Source organism: Chinchilla lanigera, unplaced genomic scaffold (genome assembly GCF_000276665.1).
Source record: "Chinchilla lanigera isolate Chin_1 unplaced genomic scaffold, ChiLan1.0 scaffold00001, whole genome shotgun sequence".
Taxonomy (NCBI): Eukaryota; Metazoa; Chordata; class Mammalia; order Rodentia; family Chinchillidae; genus Chinchilla; species Chinchilla lanigera.
In genome coordinates this window covers 985,449-1,009,616 of record NW_004955402.1, presented here as the reverse complement: position 1 = coordinate 1,009,616, position 24,168 = coordinate 985,449, and the positions used below count along the sequence as shown (strand labels likewise).

Here is a 24,168-nt window from a genome sequence, read left to right as displayed (position 1 = left end):
CATTCCTCTAGAATTCTGGGAAACAGGGACTCCTCTGACTGCCACTCAGCTACGAGATTGTGTGTGTGTTGCTGTCACCTGCTGCTGGAGCCACACCCCCCAGAGGGTGCCATGGGGACAGTGTCTCAGCACCCAGAGAACAGCGTCCAGGCTCCGCCACAGGCTGGCGACTGGCTCACCTCGAGTCCCCCGATATGGCAGCCCCCCGAGCTGCCTGCCTCCTCCTCGGGGTGCTAACCTCTCGGACACCCTGAAGGTGGACACACTCGGGCAATGTGTCCCCACTCAAATGGCAGCCCGAATGGGAAGTAGGATTAGATGTTATATGCAAGTTTCCAACTCTATTGCAAACAGGTCATTTTAACGATAACTTTAAAAGGACGCAGTGAGATATTAGTTCAACAGTAGAAAATATATGAACGACACGATCAAAGCACCCTCTCAGCCAGCAGCCATCACCCCGACAGCTCACCTCCAGATGGCTGAAGCCTCCCTGTGCCAGTGCGCCAACCTCCCCAGGCCCCAAGGCCGCCTCCTGCTCCTGCCAGGACACCAGGGGCGCAGCCCCACCCACCTGGCGATGCTCCGAAGCGGCCGATGGTGGCCAGCGGAGGGCTTTTCTGATGGAACACTGTCTCCTCTTTGCAAGGCAGAAGGTCCCAGGGAGAAGATGGGGAGCGTGGAGTATGGCTTGGAGGGCAGCCGCATCTGCTCACCAAAGGTGGAGCGTGAGCAAGGGAGGGGCAGAGAAGGCCTGGGGCCCTCGCGCCCCCACCGAGCTCGGCTTACCTTCTTGCAGCACTGCGAGCACACCGGCCTGTGTACAAATCAGAGCGTTACTGGTGTGGCAGAGGGCGCAACGTCGAGACTTTCCCTGGCACCGCCAGCCCCTCCCGTCAGAGGCAACAGGGCCACGCCTTGGGCACCGAAGCAAGACTGCGGGCCTCTCAGGACAGCGCCAGCTCCGCCCGGAGCACCCCAGCTCGTCTAGCCCCTCTGGAGGTGACCACACCTTTGTGTTTTGTTTTCTGTTTGAACCTGACTGCTTATTTGAGTTCCCTTGTTCACCTAAGAGGGACACCTCCAGGTCCAACAGCAGGAACAGGCAGACTTAAAGAAATGAACGTTCCCAAGGCCGGGGACGCAGGGGCCCAGGCACCATGCATCTCCCAGCCTCCAAGTCATGACCCCATGGGGACAGGGCCTCACCTCTTGCAGAACTGACAGGTGTATGACCAGGCGAAGAAGGAGAACCTCCGGGTTCGGCAGCAGAAACAGAGCTGAAGATACAAAGTTCAGAGGAGAGGAGGAAGGAGACGGCTGCTCCCCCTACGGCCGGCTGCTGCTCGTCCTCGCGGGGAGCAGGAGGAGCTAAGGAGCTGAGTCCACCTCTGTCCGCCTCTGAGGCTCCCAACTGAGTGGGCTCCAGGGCAGGGCTCGGGCTGTGAGAGGAGGCTCTGAGAAGCGCTCCCTGCTCCACAGACCTTTCCACAGCCAGACGGCTGCATGCCACGAGGGTCCAAGGCGGTCACCACAGTGTGACCCTCACCTCCAGACCCCCGACGAGACCGCACCCCCCCACCTCCGCCAGCACTACTGGAAGGCCTACCTTCCCCTTCTTCAGGGCGGTATAGACATCCTTGTACTGCTGGTACTTCTCCAGCTCTGCCTTGACCAGCACCTGCCGGATGTGCATCACCTCCTCCACGGTGAGCGCCAGGCACTCCACCGGGTAGCAGAACTCCTCCTGCAAGGGGGGGCCCAGTCACACGCCACCCTGCAGTGCTGCCGCCGGCCACGCACACACACAGTTAGTAGCTCAGAGAGGAGAGGAGGGCAGAGGAGAGCTTCTGTGATCTGAGGGCAGAGCCAGGGATCACACCATTCCGGTGACAGCAGGACGTGGGGCCATGGGAATGTCTGGCCGTCCAATGTCAGGCCTTGAAGGCGCCTCCATGGGGCAGGCTGCGCGCCTCCCATACTTCTATTCCATTATTACAGTGTGTTTGGAATTTTGAAAGTAATTTTGTTGCATTAAGCCAATTTTTAGTCATTTCTCTCCCACAACTGCGTAGACGTGTGCAGTGTGCAAGCCTGCGACAGCACGCCTGCGACACCGGCCCTGCTGTGGTACCCGGAGGAGGGTGGTTAGTGCTTGGTTCTGACAAGCGTTACAAGGGGTCAGTGACATCAGCACACTTCGCCAAGACCCTGCGGGCTCCGTGGGCTGCGACATCAAGCCCGGGTGGCTTCCACCCAGAGGCTGCCAGCCCAGCTTTCAGCAACACCGGGCGTGCAGTCAGCACACAGCGAGGGGCCCGGGCGACTCGTGGTAAGTATGTATGCCGGCTGCCGCCTATGCCCGTGCCTGTGCCCTACAACCGGCTGCGAAGGCGAGGGTGTCACTGATCCCTGAGAACAGGCGCCGCGCCCATCTGTGCGCCATCGGGCCAGCTCAGGATCGGGGATCTAAGAGAAAGACAGAACGTCTCGGCCTTCTGGCCGCTGGGCTTCAGGGCCCCTTGTGGGCTGCTGACGTGAGCTGAAGGTCCCGACAGACGCATCAGGATTCTCCCCACACAGCGCCGCTCACGGGCGCCGCGGGCGAGAAGCACACAGCTGTGCGTGGCGCAGTTGGCCTGTGTGGTTCTGACGTTCGGTTCTGTCTTTCCATCAGAAAAAACAAGAATCTACATCGCAAATGACAAACATTAGCATTTACTGTACAAGAAAGAACAGTGTGAACTGCTGCTTCTTACTGAAATGAGGGGACACTGGCTCTGTCGACGCTCACCCCCGGGAAGTCACATCTGCTTACAAAGCCTTGCAGAAAGCCCTGCGACTGCGCTGCTGCTTCCAGGGGCACAGACGCGGCCCTCGGAGGGCAGGCCTGGCTCACAGAGGCTATGTCCCTCAGGGCAGCCACCGCCTGTCACCATCCGGCCCCCTCTCTCCAAGGCGAGCATTGAAAGGCCTCACCCTGAACACGGACGCCTCGCTCGGCACAGTCAACGCCTGAGGCTGGGCTGCCACCGGGCACGGCAGAGGGAGGAACGTTTCGGAAGGTGTTTCTCCGCAACCTCTGCATTTGTCACTCTGTGAGGCTCGGAGGGCAGAGCTGCTGAGCTGGACGGAGTCAGGCCTGGGTCTGGCAGGTGCCCAGGCGGCACTCCAGGCCTGGCCATCTAGCAGCTGACCAGGCAGCCAGAGGTGCCTGCGCCCCCAGGGAGCTAGTGAATGGGAGGCAGCCCCGCCACCCTGTGCGCACTGGCTGCGCCGAGGGGGAGGTCGCAGACCTCGCCCCGTGCCTCCCCAGCCGCGAGTCACAAGGGCACTCGCCAGCCTCGACTCCACGTCCAGCACCTCCGGAGAAGTCACAGACTTCTGCTTCCCTGTTTTCTTACTCTTTTACAAAATGTCAAGCAGACCTGGCTTAGTGAAATAGTGTCCCACAGGTCAAATGCTAATGTTCTGATTCTGGAGCTTCCCCAAGGACAACAAGACTCGAATGCAACATCAAGTAAAGCGGTAAGTAGTTACTAGGGTGGTTTCAGTTATTTTTCAAATTGACAAAATGTTCACTGAACATCCCCATGCCGCTGGACTACCAGTGCTCCCGGGGCTGGGGTGACCCAGTCCTGCCCAACGCGACCCTGAGTGTGGTCCCCGCGGCTGCCACCCTGGACGCGCCTGGGCCGCAGCTCCGCCTGCACAGCCTGCTTCTCTGCTTCTGTGCTTCCATGAGACTCAAATTTAGGAAAGGAGACTAAATTTTAGAGTTCTAGTGAACGTATCATGTGCCGCAGTGACGGACACACCCCCAGAAATCGTCTGGGCTTTTACTGACTGTCCCGGACATGTCCTACCATACTAGCAAGTGCCGAGTCAGCACAGGGTTAGCGAGCAGAACGCAGTGTCCCAGGGCTGCCCACAGAGGTAAATGGGAGCTGCTACCTTTTATATAATGTTCTTGGTTAGGAAAACTCCCATACAGAATAGGCAGACTCGTGAAAGTTATGCAAAACAACCCCTCATTCTCAAGGATTTAATAAACCAAATGAAGATAAATTTAAATAAAAGTAGTAACTATCAAGTTTAGTTACTTTCAGTGCCGAAGCTCAGAGGAGCCCTCACTGGCCGAGGGCAGCCTGTGGGCCGCAGTGCCTGCGGCTTCGGGGTGTGGATCACAAATGCCACCCTGTACCTGGCCCGTGTTCCAGGCACAAACAGATTGCAGGACAAGTCCCAGAGCTTCCTTTCTTCCTGCAGAGCCTCCTCGGTGGGCCAGGATGAGGAACAAAAACTAAAAGGAAAGTGGCTGCCGGGTCCCCTGCTGAGGACACCTAGTGAGGCCACGAAGAGCTGGGCCCTGGGGTTTGGGGTTCCCAGCGTACAGGCAGACAAGGGGTGACAGAGGACTTTACTGTCCGAGGCAAATCTGCACAAAGGTAGCAAAACACAGAATTACTTAACGTCTTCATCAACAGAAAGAAATGCTGCGATTTTTCTTGACAGAGAAGCAACAAGTGGCATCACAGCACGTGGCGGTGTGGGAAGCGGCCTCAGAGCCCAGGGACGATCTCAGGGACGGCAGCGCGGGGGGGCGGCGGGCGGCAGAGGCTGCTCCCCGGGAAGCAGCTGGCGGAGGGCAGCGAGGCCCGGGAGGAAAGGTCCCTGCTGCGTGGAGCCCGTGAGTCACTGCGACACAGACAGAGCCGCTCTCCTGTCTGATGCTGCATTGTGAGTCTGTTGTCCTCTCAGCGATTTGCTTCCCTCTGGAGAGAGACCATGGCGCGATCTACGCACCCTACGAGACTGGAATCATCGACCGGAAGCAGTTAATTTTCTGAGTGCAGCAGCCGTCACTGTCAGAGAGAGACAGCGAGAAAGGGCCCCAGAACCAGTGGAAAGAGGCCAACCTGTGCGGGTCTCCACCTGCTGGCCAAAGCTCTCTCACACAGATAATACACAGCCCCTGCCACCCCAAACACGGCTGCTTCCAGAGGGTGGGAGCCGAGCAGAGAAGCCGTGTGTATGGTAGAGAAAAGCGGTCGGAAAGGCGTCCTGGGCCATACACCGGTCGTCCTAGGAACCTGAACGACAGGAGAGAAACGGCAGGGAGAGAAAAGCAGACATTCGTGCTGAGCTTGGGTGACCTGCGAACAGCAACCACAGACCATGAATGAAAACACGAAGCGAGACGCCACCGGACGGAGACGGCCCTGCCGCTGCAGCGCCCGTGTGCAAGCCAGACCTCAGGCCACACAGCCCGGGAGTCTCCTGCTGCCGGGGACCTGTGGGGACTCGGCCCCCACACCACACGCCCAGCCCCACCCCCCCTCTGAGTGCATGACGGGAAAATTACGTTTTACCATCCTACAGAGAGAGAAAAGTTATCCACAACAAAAACATTCCTGCCATTTTCGGCTGAGGGGTGACAAACAAGAAATTCCTTGTTTTCTAAAACGCAGCTGAATTTTAAACCAATTCCCGTACTTTACAAATGGTGCTTACTGAGCTGGAGGGTGCCACCAGCACAGTGGGACTTCAGGGACCTCCAGGAAGGGACCAGAGAGGCAAAGGCCGTGGAAGGGCCTCCCACCGCCCTCCGCGTGCGCCCTCCATGCAGACCAGGCCTTGCTCTCCTGCCTGTCCCAGCACTCCTCCTACTGGCTGCAAATCCTCCCCCTGCTGCCCTTCCGTCACCCGAAACAGCTCAGGCCGACCAGGCGCACACTGCAAGTCCAGCGCGGAGGACAGAGGCGTCGCCGCCTCGGCCCTGCCACGCTCCGTGCTGCCCTGGAGGCTCCTCCACACTGGTGACCAGGTCTGGGCTCCATAGTGATGCTGTGTGATCACAGACGCCAGGCTGGGAGGGGACCGACCGACTTCTGGGAGAAGCTGGATGCAGAGAAGATATCGCAAGGGAGTGCCTCTTTCACACTTTTAGGTTGTGACAATAAACGTGTTTTGGTAGAGTAACAGCTTATTGCGACTGGGGGAAGGCTTTGGAGTTCCGAGCTTGAGCCTGTCTGGCCAGGGTTCTGCTTGTCTCTGCAGGCCACAGAGAGGCTGAGCTCCTTGGACAGCAGCGTGCCCGTGACTGTGCAGGGTAGGGGACTCACCAGGATGGCCACTAACTCTTTTTTTTTTTTTTTTGGTACCGGGAATTGAACTCAGGACCTTGTGCTTGCCAGGTAGGCGCTTGTGCTGCTGAGCTGTATCTCTGGCCCGCCAATAACTCTTAACTGTGTCGGCTGAAGGAGGGACGGCTGGCCATGCTCCCGGTGCCGGGTGTGCCTGTGTCTGAGGATGGCATCTGTCGCTGCTTCCTGTGAGCCTGCACTGATTCTGGCACGTCCTAGTGCCCACGTCCCTGGCACCAGGCTGCGGCCGCGCATGGTGGGGGCTGTGCTCACTGCACTCGCAGGCTCTGGAGCGGGGGCTGATAAGGTGCATCCTCCAGCTCGCCCGCAGGGCCGCCCTGAACCGAGGCAGCTCCTGCCCGGTACCGCAAACACCAACCGACCGCGACAACATGCAGTGGCTGCCCCTGGCTGAGAGCCTCCCTGTCCCGTGCTTGTGTGCCATTTTGTAAAACTTGTCCACGGCAGTCAGGCTTTGCTAAGAGTCTTCTGATCTGTTCTTAACAATTGTTAAATGCATTAGTACCCATTTAAAGGCAGAAAGCATTTCTTTAATAATTCACTGCTAGATCTGGAGAAAAAAGGACTCAAAATGAACAAAAACTGGTTGAATTTCAAGTTTCAATCAGAGCCTCTTTTCTTTTTAGATAGTAAGAAGTTACTCAAAGTTCACTGTAATCTTCCGAAGGTTTTCCTCCTTAATCTTTTTTTCTCATTACTGGCGGGGCTGAACCCAGGGCCTTTGCACTGAGCCGCATTCCCAGTTCTTTTTTTTTTTTTAAACTTTTAGACAGGGTCTCCCTAAATTGCCTCCGCTGGGCTGAAACTTGCACTCCAGCTGCCTCAGCCTCCAGAGTGCTGGGATGACAGCCTGTGGCACTGCCGGGCTCACCCTGTCATTCTGAAAGCAAGTGAGGGGTCGGGGTCTTCGGCTGGCACTCACCAGAGAACGGGAGCTCTGCCTGGACGGCGGCAGGAACTGCCGCACATTCGTGGGTGTCTCCTTCTCGATGGAGTGGCGTCTCTGTGGCGGCTGCCGCCTCTCCGGCTGGGGCGTGGATGATATGGGCAGGAACTTCGGAGGCTCTGAGGATTTAAACAAATAAGTAGACTTGCTTACAAATAAGCATCTCCACTCTGACTTTCCTAATAGAAAAGCCTTTGGCACAGGCCTAAGGGGAGACATCAGGATCGCTACGGAAGGGTTTGCTAGACAGACTTGAGCAGGAACAGGGAAGAGGTAGAAGCACTGTGCTATGCGTTCACTATGCATCCAAGTCCACGCAGGAAAATGGGGTGTTAAGTGCAACTCAGCCTGGGACCCACACATTCCCTCAGGGTGCTTATTATAAAATCTGACAATCCAAGTCCAGGGAATTACTTTAAAAACATGTAAAAATGTGTTCGATTCCCAGTACCGGAAAACAAAAACAAAAACAAAAACATGTAAAAATATATACAGCAGTACCTCGGTTCACAAGCTTAATTCATCCCATGATTCCAAGGAAGCTGGCCACGGCCATGTTTGGCCCCCAGTTGGAATTCAGGAATGAAAGCAGAATTCTGCCAAACACTTTCGTGAGTGAACCTAACTGTTCGTGAAAAGCAGCGCTCGTCACCCGGTGTTGCTGTATTCTGCATAACCAAAAAGAATTCCAGGGCGCACCAAGATTCTCAAGGGATCCCTCTTTCTACGCTCTCCTCTATAAAGATGAAATATGAAAACTCTTCTTTCTGTATGTTTAAGACATTTTGTCCTTACATTTAAATTAAGCTATCCTGAGACTGAAAGAACTTCAGTGTTAACATTAACACTGCACTATGTGCTCTGCTTTGGGACAGTGTTTGAAAGGAGAGTCTCAGGTCTCTGCTTGACTCTGACTCACCTTTGGAAAGCACGAGAGCATCAGAAATAGAATGCACTTCCTGAGGCTTCCTTGTGCTTCCTTCCTATTCTACGTGCAACCCAAGGCAGCCTCAGGGGGAGAGGGAAGGGTTCAGCGGGACCCATGCAGTAGGCCTCCCCCAAAGGAAAACAAAACGTCACTTCCATAGTCAAGCAAAGACAGAAATCACCATGGAGGAGCTCGGTCCCTGGACATCCAGTGGGCCTGGCCCAGCTCCAGCTCCTACCCGAGCACCTGAGGTGGCCTGTTTAGGCTGCCAAAACGCCACGCAGAGTCCGAGCCACTAAATCTCTGGTGTGTGTGAAATCAAGATGCTGCTCCAAGAATACCTCAGCGTTATTTACCCTTCACAGTGAATGACCTTGCAAGGGGAAGGGTCACTAACAGCCTTCAGAAACCCTCGCGTTCAGGCACCTGTGTTCAGAATCCACAGCCCCCAGAGCTGTAACCAGTGCTCACAGCCTGTCCCCGCAGGTGTGGGCCTGGGGTGAAGCGCAGGGACACGGCCGCCCTGCTCTGACCATGTCTACAAGGCGCGCATTCTCCCTCGAACCAGGTATGTGGGCTCGGGTACGTGTCCAGGGCTGCCGACTGGGGACACCTGAGTCTCTGCTCCTGCCTAGTGTGATGCCAGCCTGAGGTCTTCACGCCCCGAGGACCATGGGACTCTGGGGCTGCACAAGGTGTGCGACAGGCATTCTCAGCACGTGGGGGGCACTCACGCTTCCTTGTGCACACGGCCTCCAGGACAGGGTCCTCGAGCTGCGAGGGGGATACGCTGCTGCTGCTGCTGCTGGACTTGCGTGGGGCTTCCTCCTGGGGGGGGCATTAGCACTGCAGTTAGCAACAGCGCACCCCCAAATAGCGGAGGCACCAAGCACTGCCCAAGGCTCAGGGCAAGTGGAAGGTGCAAGCGACAGGTACCATGGAAGTTCAAATGAAAAAGAATCTGTTACACTGCAGACACACTGCCACCGTTAGCCCTCTCAAAATCCGCCCCACACTTCCAGCACACTCATCCCAACATCGTCGCTGCCGCTTTCTGCAGCAGCTCTGGAGTCCTCTTTCCTGAGGGTCTTTAGCTGCGCTGTCCTGGCTGCCTCAATGTCCTGAATCGACTCAAAACGTCTCCCTTTCGTGGCCATGCTGACTTTGGGGAAGAGCCAGAAGCCACACGGTGCCAGATCTGGTGACGCAGGTGGCTGAGGAGGCAGCGTCATGTTTTTAGGAACTGCCTTTCTGTTGGCGGCACTTGGCAGCAGCACCGGTGTGTGTCTGATCGTATCTCCTAAAGACGCTCAGGAAAGAAGACTCCAGAACCAATCTTTATTCCCAGGCGTGCTGGAGGGCACTGCCGCCGGCTGCCAACCTGGGCCCCTCGCTTACTTCCTCTTCCTGGAAGGAGGCCAGGGAGGGGCAGTCCCAAAGGCTCTGACTCGGCAGCAATCAGAACTCACTATGGGACGAGAGAAGGTGCCAGGCTGCACTGGGGTGACCGAGGTTCAGAACCAACCACGGTCTGGCACAGGAGTCTAATCGAACAGGGGCTCTGCTACAAAGGGCCTAACGGGTTTTACAGCCTGGTCTCTACCTCTACTGGGGCTGGGTTTTCTCTCTGAAAAGGAAAGACGTTTTTGTTAAATTCCGGCATTCTCACACAGCGCTGCTGGGAATACCAGCACTCACACACCACGCAGGCTGTGCAGATGGACACGGGCTCCAGACCTTGCTCTGTCACTTGCTAACTCATACACATCCTTCTGCCTGTTTCCTTATTATAGTAACAGGTGGAAGATTTATATGATGTGGAAAGAAGTCAGTGTCCTTATTTCAAAAGTTTCAAACCTTTTTTTCTTCTGCAATCCTAAGATTACCTCAGGGTCTTTGCACTGAGCTACATCTCCAGTCCTTTATATTTTGAGACAGGGATTCAGTATGTTGCTCAGGTTGACCTCAGACTCTCCTGCCTCAGCTTCCCAAGTAGCCAGTAGTACAGCCATGTGCTACCACACTTGGCAAAAGTACCCTTCTTCTTTACATAAGGATCACAGTGGCCTTCTCACACCTCTGTGAAGGTGAATTAATTAACATCTAATGTCTAAGTCAGAGCTAGCTCAGTAAAAAGCAGCCGCTTTAGTCTCCTTTAAGGGACTCGGCACTACAGATCAAAAACCGTAAGAATGTGCATCCTAGCTGGTGATGGTGCATGCCTGTCATCCCAGCACTTGGGAGGCTGAGGCAAGAGGACTGCTCTGAGTTCAAGGCCAGCCCATAGTACATATACCTAGTGAGGCCCTGTCTCAAAAAGCCAAAAAAAAAAAAAAAAAAAAAGTATATTCTTCCACCTAGCAAAGGCAGTTAGAGATATTCTAAGAGAAGCTGAGGGGTCACAAGGAACAGACAAGTTAACAACTGTTGTGTGTCCAGAGCTCCCACAGGATCAGGGCCAAGCGGCCAGGGTCAGTGCGGCGGCGGGGGGCTGGCTGGACAGCCAGACGCCTGCAGCCAGCTCGGCCTGCAGTCCGCGCCCTCAGACGCAGGCTGCGACCCACAGCCCCGGGAGCCGGGCAGCGCGCAGTGCTGCCGTCGGGGCCCCGCCACAGCACAGAGCTGGGCACTGAAGAGTGGGAAAGCAAGCTGGTGTCTCACCCTGCTAAAATGATTAAGAGCTTTTTTCCTTCTGCATAAGCAGTTGAGCTCATAATTGATAAATAATTCATTACAATTGTGTTTCATATGCACGTCTGGTCTACAGTCATGTAGGGACCGAGTACAAGGAAATTCAGAAATAATTAAATAATTAAATAGGGGTTATTTAAATGGTGAACTGTTCTTTGTGGTAATTTGGACCTGAAAATTAGCAATGAGTAACAGGAAATTACTGGCGGACAATGATATCAAATGAAAACTGTCCTCTACAGATGAGCATAGGTCTGATCCTGGAACAGAAGAAGCTCTTTCTTGAAAGAATATAAAGTCTATAGAAGCCACAACTATAATCCCAGGATTCCAGGAGGCTGAGACAGGAAGATCCCAAACTTGAACCTAGCCTGGGCAACTGAGCGATTTAGCAAGACCCTGTCTCAAAATAAAAATGGAAGGCTGGGTGTGGTGGCGCACGCCTGTAATTCCAGCACTTGGGAGGCTGAAGCTGGAGGATCGATGCAAGTTCAAGATCAGCCTGGGCTACAAAGTAGGCTCAAGGCCAGCCTGAACTGCATATGAGACCCTGTCTCAAAGAAACAAAAAAAAAGGGGGGCTCAGGAATATAGCTCAGCAGCACAAGGGCTTGCCTGGAAAGTGCCAGGTCCTGAGTTCAATTCCCGGTACCAAAAGTAAACAAACAAACAAACAAATAAGTAAAAGTAAAAATGAAGAAAGGTTTGGACACACTGCTCAATGTGAAGGCTTTGGGTTCAATCTCTAATACTGCTAAAATAAGTCAAGTGGCCTGGGAAGGAGACCGACTGAGGCGGGGTACGCAGGGCGCCGAGCAGTGGACGCGTAGGAGGTGAGCGCTGGTCAGCCACTCGGGGCGAAGCTCGTGCATGCTGACCGGCCCCCCAGCAGCAGGATCAAAGCGCGGCTTCCTGCGCCCTGCGTCCTCCCTCAGGAGCCTGCGGGGCGGGGCGGGGCGGGGCGGGGCAAGACTCTCGTAGAGGAAAGTCAGCAACATAAATACACTCGGCCCGAAGCTGGGGGTCTGGACCTGCAGGGCTGCAGACCTGGGAAGGCGGCATGAGGCCAGGGCATGCTACGCACTGCCTCCTCCTGCAGGCTCACCTGCCAGCGCTCAAGCTGCAGGAAGAACCCTTGGAGGAAAGACAATCACACAAAGGTTCTGCTTGGCTACTTTTTCCTTTCCACAACAAAGGGTACAGTGACATAAATTTGGAAACTGCTGCCTTAACTCGGCTTGTAATTTATGACCAAGCATGTCCAACTTTCACACCTACTCTACAAACCACACCCGTGCATCGGCGGACACCAACAGCAGGAGGCCGCCCACGGCCTCCCTGCCACCCTCACTGCCAACCCCACGTCCTGCCTAGCCAAGGCCTCACCTCGGAGTCAGAGCTGTCCAGCTCGGCCAGTGTCGGGGCCTTGAGCAGCCTCTTCCGGGCCACAGGTGCCAGCCTGGCAGGGCTCGGCCCGCTCTTTCCTGGCTGTGCTGGTGACAGCGAGCCCCCGTTCACCTGCAGTGGCTCTCCGAGGCTCTTTGGAGATTCTGGTGTGGTCACATCTGCAGAGAGAAAGGCAAGAGCTAACCTCGACCTGAGCCAGGAAAGGAACCGTGTGGGTCGAGCGCTCCCCCCACCCACTGAGCACTGCAGAGGCCAAGGCAGAGGGTCCAGAGCGCACACCGTGACTGTCTCCGCCCGACAGGCAGAGTAGGCCGGTGAAGGACCTTTAAATGAGTAACTCGGGCTTTACAGTTACAAACCCTGCAGTTAACTGAGTGTGAGTTTAGTTTCCAGGGGAAATCCAAGCACAGAGAAGCTGGCTTCCTGCTTCAGCCTCGAAGATGCAGGGGAGGTGGAGGGAGAGACGCCACACGCTGAGCCCCACAGGCCTGGGAGCCCCTAGCCACCCAGTCACGGGAGCATTTCACAGGGACAGACACACACAGCACACGCACAACACATTTTCTGTGGACAAAGAACATGGATGCATCCTGCCCGACACCCCGGAGTTGTGTTACCACAGCTTGAGCCTGGGTGGGCAGGCAAGGTGGCAAGGGACAGAGACCTGGGGCACAGGCTGTGGGGAGCCCGGCTGAGCGAGCTCCTGACCTGCTCCTCCTCTGTGGAACACAAGGTTACAGCTGCACTGACCGGGTGCGGTAGGCAGGACCTTCACTCCAGCAGGGAGGACGGGAGGACGGCAGGTGGTCCCAGGCCCCATGGGGAGGGTTCTCTAGCATTCCAAGGGCAGGTTTAACCCTGGCCCAAGGCTATACGGCTTGCTACAAAACCTGAGCTTTCAAAGGTGAAAAGAACCATCCCGGCAGCTGAGGGGACTTCGGAAGGCAAGACTGCTCTCTTCAGGAGGCGCCTCTTCAAAGGGATCCCCACCCCGGGGGAAGGTCAAGGGCAGGGCAGGGGCGTGGGAGCACACGCCTTGGCATCACTCCTTGTAGACGGCCAGGCAGCCAGGCAGCACTCTCAGTCGTTACAGCCCTGCTCCGATAGGGGCGAGGCGGCTGGAGGACGTCCCCTTCCCAGCTCAGAGAGGAAGGATGAGCAGGCAGCAAGGAGGAAAGGAGGGAGGACAGGACGAAGACAGGAGACAAGCGTCTCTCACTTACTTATCTTTCTTAGGTAAAAAAAATATTTTTTGGTACTGGGAATTGAACTCACAACCTTGCACTTGCCAGGCAGGCACTGTGCCGCTGAGCTATATCCCCACCCTTAGGTGAGATTTTTAGTACAGAACTGTAATTTTTATGGATGTTACTTCTTAGGACACTTCCAAAAGTCACTGGAGGTAGACCAAGTGTTAACAGGGCGGGCATCCAAGCTGGCAAGCGTCCGCAGAGGGCCAGGAGCTCAGCGTGGGGTGTGCAGGGCCCGGCATCTGGGTGCTCCTCCCTGCCCAGCAGCCGCTCCGCGCCGTGGGGACCGCACAGCTCACAGATGCAGAGCTGTGAGGAGCCGCAGCGCACAGGGCCGGACGGGGATGGCCTCATGCACCTGCCTGCTGACGGAGGGCTCAGTGGCCGTATTTTTAAGTAATAAATTCCCTTACTTCAATGTAACCAAATGAAGAGAATCAAATGTGCACTAAACCTTGTGTTTCTTCCACATAAGACAGCATTTCTTAAGAAAAACTGGTGATATTTATGAGTAAATAAAATGCGTAAGTAAGAAATACTTGGGTATGGCTTTAGAAACCACATACTTAGTTGAGAAGGCAACATGCATGTTCCTGATATTAAACACTTTAATAACTGTGTGGGCGTGTGCTGCCCTATTTAGTTGGAGGAAATGTGGCTAGAATATAGATGAGATACTTAATACTGGCACAGAAACAAGCTGGACTTACCTTTCTGCTGAAGGGATTGTTAGGGTTTCCACTAAGAAATAATACTTGTAAGATGCACTTACGCAGCAACGTGCTTCACTGCGTCTCACCCTGCGCTTAGCTGAGAGCCATCCTGACTGCGTGTCTGACATGTTTACTCCTTCGCTTGCTCATTTTCCAATTCAGAAATGTGCTCCCATCTTCAAGTCGGAAGAATGGGTTAACGCTCCCCATTTATAATTTGGGACATTTTCATTAACGTTCGAGGCACAACAGCACACAGAGAAAGCAGCACAACAAACCAAGAATGTAACACTTGGGAATCACAAAGTATATTAAGGCGCAAAATAAATTACAGCAAATGAGAAGCAGTGAAATCAAAACTCTCTGGTGCCCTTTGGACCCGGGGGCCAGAGCCCTCTTCCCACGCAGAGCCCAGCACGTGCCTGTGAGGCTGCCCGGGGGTGAGCGTGGGCGCGGGCGCTGTCCTGACTGGCCACAGGTCACCCACACTGGCCCACGCTGGCTGCAGGGGACGCCTCGAGGGACACTCGCGGGACAGCGTCTGAGTATATAACACTTTCAAATTTACTTGCCAGACTAAATATTTTATAGGCTCTCTCTGCAAAGGGTTCATAAAATAAATAAAAATAGCCAAATATGATAAAGAAAATGGAAAAGGCTCTTCAGTGGTCAGCCAAAAAGAGTAAGTGAAGACTGAAGCATCAGTCAGGCCTGCGACCCGCACACAGACACAGGCATTTTAAAGACGACTCGGAACTAGTTTTGTAGTTAGAAAACAGTCAGTAAATATTTAATACACAAAATGGTGGTAGAACTCCTCGGGGCTTTTTCCTGGCAGTACTGGGGATCAAACCTAGGGTTACTCTACCACTGAGCTACACTCCATGACTCTATTTTGACCAGGATGTCACTAAATTGCCTAGGCTGGCCTGGAACCTGCTCCTCCATCAGCCTCTGAGAAGCTGGGATTACAGGCGGGTGCTGCTGCGCCCGGCCCGCTCTCGCTCTCCATTTGTACGTAAGGCACTCGAGGAGTCGCTGTAGCCTAAGAGGATTCGCACAGTTAAAAACTGGAAGAAAATGGTACCAACAGCTTACTTATCTTACATTTAAAACAGTGGCTTCTGAAGTTAAAAACTCTAACTTGCAAAATATTTTGTTGGAATTACATAGGTCTTGGAAGTTTGCAAATATGGAAACTGGTTTCCCCTACTTTAAAAGGGGGCCGGCTTCACGGGTCACATCTAGGCAGTCACTCCTTTCACCGTGGGTGCTGTGTGTTACGCGGAGGGGTGTGAACCTGCACTGCAGACCTGGGCGTGCACCTGCACACGCTGGCCCAGACCTGTGTGCTCTCGATGCAGCAGAGGCCGGGCAAGGCAGCTGGCACAGCCAATGGGCACAGCACTGCCCACAGCAGGCAGCAAACAGCCACCGCTTTAAGCTTAGGTCCTCAAATTACTGCAGGTTTTGGAGAAGATGTTTCAAAGCCGTCTTTCAGCTTCCCCCATTCTCCCACGGTGAAGGCACAGCGGCAGAGAGAGCTACATGTGGAGGCAGCCTCACTGTGGCCTGAGCATGCTCTCCCCCCTGGGAGGCTGGGGTACACTGAGTTCTCATTATTTTAAGCATACTACTCTCAAGCTGGGTATGGTGGTGCACACCTGTAATCCCAGCACTCGAGAGGCTGAGGCAGGAGGATCACTGTGAGTTTCAGGCCAACCTAAATGATGCAGCAACACCCTGTCTCAAAAAAACCAAAAAGAAAAAAAGAAAAGAAAAGCATACTGCTTTCGCCCACTGACCACGTCGAGAAGAAAGCCTTTCCATTTTCTTTCTGGCAGTCTGAGCAAGCAGTGCATGAAATGTGCATTACAAGCCACGACCACGTCAGGTGTGAAGGTGCTTTGTTTGTTACCTGACAAGTCAAAACTGTGAGACATGCTAAGTGGCCGCATTGCTGAAAGAAAGAAAACAAACAATAAAAGGACACAGTTCAGCTGCTGGGCTGTATCAGGGGCCGCGCGGGCAAGGGTGTGGGGCACCCCACACGCTCCGGGCAGGGCCACACCGGCATCTGCTCCGGCAACTGTGCAGAGACTTGGAAGGCAGGTGAAAGGAAGGAACCTTTCAAGAATATGTTGAAAATGGAAATGTGGTGAAGACACAAACATTTTTTAAAAACTACAGAATAGGTTTCTTTACTTAAATATTATAAAACAGGTCAAGAGAAAAATGACCATGTTTTAAAACATGATTTTAGGGAACACATGCAACGCCCAAACTTCCAGAATGATGTGTCCAGGGGAGCCAGCTCAGGGCAGATCCTGGCTCAGAGTACAGACAAGCACTTGATAGGGAGTCTCAGTGTCCCAGTGCCGGGGGCAGGGGCAGCCACTATCACCAGGAGGTCCCCGGCTGTGTGGTCTCAGCTCTGCCACCTGTGAGCAGGTTGCCCACCTCTCCAAGCTTGCGTCACCTCATCTGACACTGGGGACCCCGGTGCCTGCCTTGCGGGCACACAGTAGCAGGGCAGTAATCACAGCTCTCAGAAACAAAATGACTTCTTTCCTAAATAATTTGGTTCTCTCTCTTTTTTTTTTTTTCTGATACCGGGAATCGAACTCATGACCTTGCACTTGTCAGGCAGGTGCTGTGCCACTGAGCTAAATCCCCAGCCCCTCCTACTGAAATAATTTGTTACAAAATTTTTATTCCAAATAACACATTATAAACTTTGAATGGGAAGCTTTAGGGTAAGTAACTATCCCTCAATAGTGTTTTAAAAGAGGGTGCCGCAAGGATTTGAAGGGTTTGGGGTTCAGGGCAGTGAGGGCTTCCTGCTTTCACAGCAGCCCTGAACCCCGCCAGCCCCAGGAGCCATCTTCCTGTCCCTGGGACATGGTGATGGCGGGCACGGGGACCCAAAGGCCACCTTCTTCCCTCTGCTGACCAAACACTCCGCTGACCAGGCCCCAAGGGCCCCAAGTGCCGAGGCCAAAGCGCATCTTGGTGTCTCCCACCAGTTCTTCCTTCCGTTCTCAAACCCTCTTCACACGGACAGGGCAGGGTCATCGGAAGCCACTTTGAGAGTAACTCCCCCCGACTCCCTCCACGGAGTCCTTGCTTCCGGCCTCTCCTCTGTTGCACGAGTCCGCCTCACCTTCTTGCCTCAGTTTCTGGGAGCTGAGGTGCCACCGGGCTCCACAGAGAGGGAGGGCCAGCCAGGGCCTCCGCCGGCCACCGGCAGGGTGTGGCTGCCCCGGCTGACACTGTCCACGATGGACAGCCCCCCTTTCACTGTGGATTTTAGCAGGTGCTTTTAAGGAATAATTTATCTTACAGTTCAAAAGTGCAGTGTGTATCTTTTAAGAAAGTGATGTGCAGGAAAAGCACCGACTTACAACCCCACGCACTTAGCAGGGTGTAGAACCCCACAATGTCTGCAAAAGCACACAGGCCAGCGAGGGATCTGTACCTTGGGGGACACCAAGCCGCTGCAACTACACAGCTACCAGTGTGACCAGGAAGCAGTGTTCCAAGTGCTTTCATCCCAAGGTACAAGTCAGGATGAAGCTCTCAGACCAGCACAGACCTGCTGGAGCTATCTCATGAGAAAGTGGTGAGGGCAGCAACGGTGACCCTTCCAGGGGCACAAACGGCCTGAGGCGGCATGTGTGCCATAGCTGCCACCACTGGTTAGGGTCTTTATGTTGATTAGAATGATCTTCCATTATATTAAAAATGCATTTCTAAACTCCAGGGCTATCTACCTTCCATCCTCCTACTTGTGTACAGCGAACAGAACGGCACCTGCCCTCAAAGCACTGCAGTCCTCCCTGACATCGCACTCTGCCCTTCTCTGGGACACGATGATGTCTTCTGAAACAGGAAAGACCTCTGGAAAAAAGGGAAGGCGTCGCCGTTGGATGATGAGGTCCCTGTCCTTCCATCCAGAAGGCCACATCAGGCTCACAGCAACCAAGAGGGCAGGAAAACACTGATCAGAGACGAACAAAGGCTGGGGCACAATCACGAATTTCAGGCTTCCTGGGAAAACAGTGGAAATGGCCTTCAGAACAGGTCAAACACACTGTAGCCGCGTCGTAGGAGACGAGGGCCTTGCGCACCACACCGCGATTCACACTGGAAGACACAGCAAGGCGACCGCACCGCGCCTAGCAGCGAGGGTGCGGAGCGCTGCTCTCGGTCTCTGCCGCGTTGGTGGTGCTCGGGCGGATCCACAGTGGGTACCCTGGATGCGGATGTGAAGGGAAACATCTGCTCTGAACGTTCAGATGTCTTCCCCATCACTGAGATTCCACTTATAATAACACGGAGAGAAAATGTTACAAAAATATTTAGGGAAATTTTTCTTCAAGTTAACTCTGTTAACCTTATCCCAGCCAAATTCTCCAGAGCACAATTTTTATAGTAAAAACCAACGTAGTATCGGGGCATGGTGGCACAAGCCTGTAATCCCAGCACTCAGGAGCCTGAGGCAGGAGGATCAGTGCGAGTTTGAGACCAGCCTGGGCTACAAAGTGAGCTCAAAGCCAGCCTGAACAGCATAGCCAGACCCTGTCTCAAAAAGACAAAAGAAAAAAGTTAAAAAAAAAAAAAAAGTAGTTTTTCAGGATTAATGCAAGTCAAATTCCTGACCTTCCACTTCAAGTTTTAGATCAGCCTGAACTTCCAGAGTAATCCTTTACAGAATAAACGTCCACAGAACAGTCACTTTCTCTAACAGCTCAGTTCTGGTTGTTGTGACACCAGGCACACTCAGTAAGAAATTGGTATTTATTCTAAAGTAGGGTTTCTTTCCCCTTAGCACATACATAGCATGTTGTAAAAGTGAAACTGAAGAACACGAGACAAAGGCTTGTTCCAGGGACAGAGTGCGATCAAAGGCTCTCGACAAGAGAACCCGGGGAGCACGTGGCTCTGCAGGAGCAGAACGTGTGCCGCCTCTCAAACTCCTCCTACTCAAAGAAGGCAAGGAGACTCTGGACCAGCGTCCCTGAGGAACACAGACGAAAAGTCGTCATGAGACTATAAGCAAACGCAGCCCAGCAGCAAAGGAGCAGGGCCACACACCACACCAAGGCGTCCGTCCTGGGAGACAAGGGCGGCTCGACCTGTGGAAGTCAATTCATGCGACAAACCCATAACAGAATGAAGGGTACAGCCACACCATCATTTAACAGATTCAGGAAAGGCACCTGACAAAACTCCCTACTCTAAACACACTGGGACTAGGAGGACATGTCTCCAACATAGTAAAGGCCTCGTTTGAAACGCCCACAGCTAATACGACACCCAGCAGTGAAAAGGTGCAAGTTTTCCGTCTACCAGCAGAACAAGGCAGGGATGGCCTTCTCCACAGGTGACATAGTCCTGGGTATCCTAGCAGAACAGAAAGAAGGAAAGACAGGGAAGGCAGAAAGGAGGGAGGGAGACACAGCACCCAAACTGGAAAGAAGAAGTAAAATGCCCCTGTCCATAGGAAACATAATCTCATATACAGAAAACCCTACAGACGGCACTAAAAACTGTTCAATCTATTACGTCCAGTAAAGTGGCAGGATTCAAAATCAGCATACAAAAATTGGCTGCGTTCCAGCAAACAGTAAGCTATGAAAGGAATTCAGGAGAACAACCCCACCAATGACGTTACTAAAAAGAATAGAATACCTACGAATATGTGTATGTTAAACACCACACAATACAAACACATCCGTGTTCAGATTGGAAGGGTTCCTACTGCTAAAATACCCACACTGCCAAAGCTATACACAGATTCACTGTAATCCCCACGAAAATCTTAATGGCAGTTTTTACAAAATAGAAAATCAATCCTAAAATTCACGTGGAAATACAGAAGACCAGCAACCAATTGATCCTGGGAAAGAACCAAGGCTAAAATACATTAAGAAGTCACAGTTATCACGGGATACAGACAGACACGTACAGATCAAGACCAGAACAGAACCCGTGTGCGTGGCCAGCTGAGCACGCAACGGGGGAAGCACTAGCGTCTGCTCCACAAAGGGTGCTGGGAAAACTGAACGTCCACATGCAGAAGGGTGAAGCTGAGCCTCACTGTCACACGGTGCCGATCACCTCAAAACGACTGGAGACTCAACCCCGAGATCTGAAACTGTGCAGCTCCTACAAAACACAGGGGAAAGCATCGCGATGGTCTTAGCAGTGACGTCATTGAAAATGACACCAAAACGACGGGCAGCAAAGACAAAGCAAAACAGCACAACAAACCAGAAATAAACAAAGGGGACGACAGAGAAGGGTGAGCACGGTGAGGCGGCAACTGGCCCACCCACAGGCAGCAGGGGGAGCGCGCCACGCATCAGGAGTCACGTCCACACACGCCTGACTCTGCCACTCCAGGTACGGAAACAAGGAGCCAGCCTTTCAGATGAGCAGACATTTCTCCAGAGAAGATGCAGCACGGCAACAGGTGCACGAACCACCAGGAAACCCAAATCACAACCAAGCCACGTGGAGCGGGCGCTGGACACACGGCGGGGTGCTGCTCCGAAGCATGGAGGCACCGCAGGCTGCGGCGTGAGAGCCGGGGCGGGCTCACGCCGCAGGAACACACAGGTGCAGCTGCCGGGGAAACGGTGCAGAGCCTTCTCGAGAGAACAAGACACAGTGACCATGACCAGCAGCCCCACTTCCAGGGAAAGACCCGAAAACTTGAAATCAGGATTTCAAAGAGAGATGAGCACACCCATGCCCACTGGGGCACTGATCACACCAGCCAGCTGTGGAAACCAGCTGAATGTCCATCACAGATCAGTGGCAAAGACAACGTGGCACGTACAAGCAACAGAATGCTATTCGCCTGCCAGGCGTGATGACACACACCTCTAATCCCAGCACTCAGGAGGCTGAGGCAGGAGGATTGCTGCAAATTCAAGGCCAGCCTGAGCTACATAATGAGTTCAGGACCAGCCTGAATTACATAGTGAGACCTTGTCTCAAAAAACCAAACAAAAACAAAAACAAAAACAGAATACCATTCAGCCTCTGAAAAGAGGAAATTAGAGAAAACATGAGACACAGATGGCGTCAAGACGCTGTGCTAAGAGAAAAGAACCAGACAAACCCCGGGTGAATTCCCTCCACGGGGCATGGCGACACCCACTCCATGGACGCAGAAGAACGGGACGGAGGCTGCCAGAGAACCGGAAAGCAGACAGGGAGATTTGAATCCACAGCTTAAGTTTAGCCAAGCAAGACGGACAGGCTCCAGCGCCCTGCTGTACAGTTGTACTACACACAGTGTGTGCTGTCCGCTGAGACATCTGTCAAGAGGGCAATCTTGGGAAGCGCTCTTACCACAGTCAAAGAAAATGTCTGAGTGGACACTGGCACAATGGGAGGCTCCTCCACACTTAAAGGACTCCTGGTCACTCCATTAGCTGGAGTTTAAAGTGATACGGTATGATCAAAATATGTGGTGAATGTTTACATTTTTAAAACTTTATTACAGGGGCTGGGGATTTAGCTCAGCGGCAAAAGCGCCTGCCTGGCAAGCGCAAGGTCGTGAGTTCGGTTCCCGGTACCGGAGAAAAACCAAAAAAATAAAAAATAAAAAAAAAATAAAACTTTATTACAGTAAAAGACTTGCTATGAAACCTCTCAAAATCCTCCTCTCCCCAGTGTTCTTACCACTCTGTGAGCAGTTCTGGGGTCCTCCTTCGTGGCTTTACAAGGGGCTCTGCCCAGTGCGATCCAACAGGAAGGCAGCTCATAAAACGCAACACTGCGTCCTCCCCTTACCCACTGGAGCTTTGGCACCACGTCTCCCGGCTCCTCCCAAGTCCCAAAAACGACAAAATGTCCTGAGTTGATTCAGGACACTGAGGACACAGCTAAAGACACTCAGGAAGGAGGACCCCAGAGCTGCTGCGAGGTGGGGACGGTGGGCTGAGTGCGCTAGGAGTTCGGGGAGCGTTTCTGGGGGGATGATCCAGGGCGTGTTTCTCACCATACTAATTTCTGAAGATGTGAATGCCCACGGCAGCCTCTGCTCACCCCACGCGCTCTGGCTGCTGCTGTGCATGTCCCTCGCGGCCCGCACGGCACGGACACACATGCACTGCAGTGCCTGGAGGCGCACGGGAGTGTTCCTTGCTCCTCCCAGAATTCCCAATGGCTAGAAAAAAGGCTGATGGACCAAACACTTTCAAAAAACTGTTGGGACATAAGGGCAGATGTCTGCTATTAACTCTGCCGCCGCCACACACAGCAGGCTGGCCTCGCACCTCTCCCCAGCGGTGCCGCCCGACGCCTGGCCGAGCGCAGTCTGCGCCCTGCCTGTGCATCATGATCGGGCTCTGCCCACAGAAACACGCGTGTTCCACTATCGAGCTGTGCTGAAGTCTCTGCTACGACTCCCACCACCCTCCCCCAAATTCTTCCCCAAGTGTAGTCTGCAACGGCTGTCTTCAGCACACCTCCTGAGCTCCAGGGGTCTCACACCATGAGGAAAGCCATGTGCTCTGTCGCTGCTGGGTGACTTTACATCGCAGGGGTCCAGGCCCTCCCGGCCGGCAGGACTCCAGGAAAGAGCCCACGAGTCTGGGCTCACAGTCAGATCAACGCTCACGTGGATTTGGCCCTGGCGTGAGACATCCTGGAGCAATACGCTGCCTGGAGACCAGAGAGGGGCAGGCAGCTTTGTGACCAACCAGGGCTACATCCCATTGTCTTAACACGTGCGGGACAGCTCTGTCCAGCCAGTCCTATGTTAGGGACACAATGACGAGATCAGCAAGGCACTGCCAGCCCGGGGGTCCCAGGGTCCCAGGAGGGCTGGGTCAAACGCAGGGCCTGCTGCACTGTCGGAAGCAGGAGTGTGGCCCGGGGCCACGGTGACAGGAGGAGGGCGGCGTGGGCAGGGACTGGCCAGGAACCACGGGGAAGCCACCCGCAGGTCCGGTTGCCAGGCAGTCAGAAATGCTGCTGAGCAAGGGCAGGGGGCCGGGAGAACACACGTCCCCTGGCTGCTCCTCCCTTGGAGCGGATGACGCTGCACAGGTCTGTGCAGCTCTGTGCTTCGGGCTGGAAGCCACACCCTGGGGGCACGAGGCCGGTCAGAGACGAGAATCAGACAGACACTACCTCTGTCGTCTGTTCCCAGACAATGCTTCTCTGACTTCTTGCAGCATCTTTAATCTTACAAATCAGAGAAGAGCTGAGAAACAGAAATGCTTACGAGCACTTCACAATATGGTCACGCTATAAATCAAAACCAATGTGTGTTTACAGTATCCATCGTGGTAATTACTAAGGAGGCTGAGGCAGGGGGATTGCCATGAGTTTGAGGCCAGCCTGGGCTACATAATGAAATCATGTCTCAAAAAAAGCTGGGTACGTAGCTCCGTGTGAAGGCCCTTGGTTCAATCTCCCATACTACCACCGAAAAAGAGCATAAAGGTAAGAGTTGTCAGAGGCTCACGTGACGCCCACAGCCAAGGTGACTCAAGTGCAGAGTGGAACGCCACATCGCCACCTGCATTTGTGAAATGCAGCTCTGGACCTCCGCACGCCTCGCAGTGTAGGAAACACGGCTGCCATGACCCCCTTCACTTCCACAAAACTCAGAGTGCAGGTGGAAGGAATTCCCACCCTCCCGCTGAGGACCCAGGCGAGTGCAGAGGCAGAGCCTGGCCTGAAGCCCTCAGGACGTGGCAGACCTGCCCGCAGAGCCAGGGTGCACACACTTGCTTGGCATCAGACAGGGCGAGGTCTCTCTCCTGTGAACTCAGACACAAGCCTCATGTACACGCGAAGGCAGTGTGGGGTATGGGAGGCAGCGAGGGGGGGGGAGAGAGAGAGAGGGAGAGAGGGAGACACAGAGGGAGAGGGAGAGAGGGAGAGACAGAGGGAGAAGGAGAGAGGGAGACACAGAGGGAGAAGGAGAGAGGGAGACACAGAGAGAGAGGGAGAGAGGGAGACACAGAGAGAGAGGGAGAGAGGGAGACACAGAGAGAGAGGGAGAGAGGGAGACACAGAGGGAGAGGGAGAGAGGGAGA

The 24,168-nt window shown here is 54.0% G+C and overlaps 1 protein-coding gene across 4 annotated transcripts in view; it reads right to left on the bottom strand.

Annotated features, from left to right (window-relative positions):
- The window catches only part of Spire1 (spire-type actin nucleation factor 1), a 90,610-nt gene that overhangs the window by 1,723 nt on the left and 64,719 nt on the right, over positions 1–24,168 (bottom strand). Inside the window, exons 8-16 of one of the 4 annotated variants that reach the window (XM_005372557.1) lie at positions 16,020–16,061; positions 12,118–12,296; positions 8,776–8,869; positions 7,090–7,232; positions 4,920–5,093; positions 1,610–1,747; positions 1,210–1,280; positions 790–817; positions 575–708 (exon numbers count right to left, since the gene is read on the bottom strand). In XM_005372557.1, coding sequence (XP_005372614.1) covers positions 575–708; positions 790–817; positions 1,210–1,280; positions 1,610–1,747; positions 4,920–5,093; positions 7,090–7,232; positions 8,776–8,869; positions 12,118–12,296; positions 16,020–16,061 — 1,003 coding nt within the window. The remainder of the gene's footprint in view (positions 1–574; positions 709–789; positions 818–1,209; positions 1,281–1,609; positions 1,748–4,919; positions 5,094–7,089; positions 7,233–8,775; positions 8,870–12,117; positions 12,297–16,019; positions 16,062–24,168) is intronic. The other 3 variants (XM_005372559.1, XM_005372558.1, XM_005372560.1) reach the window with 3 other exon arrangements.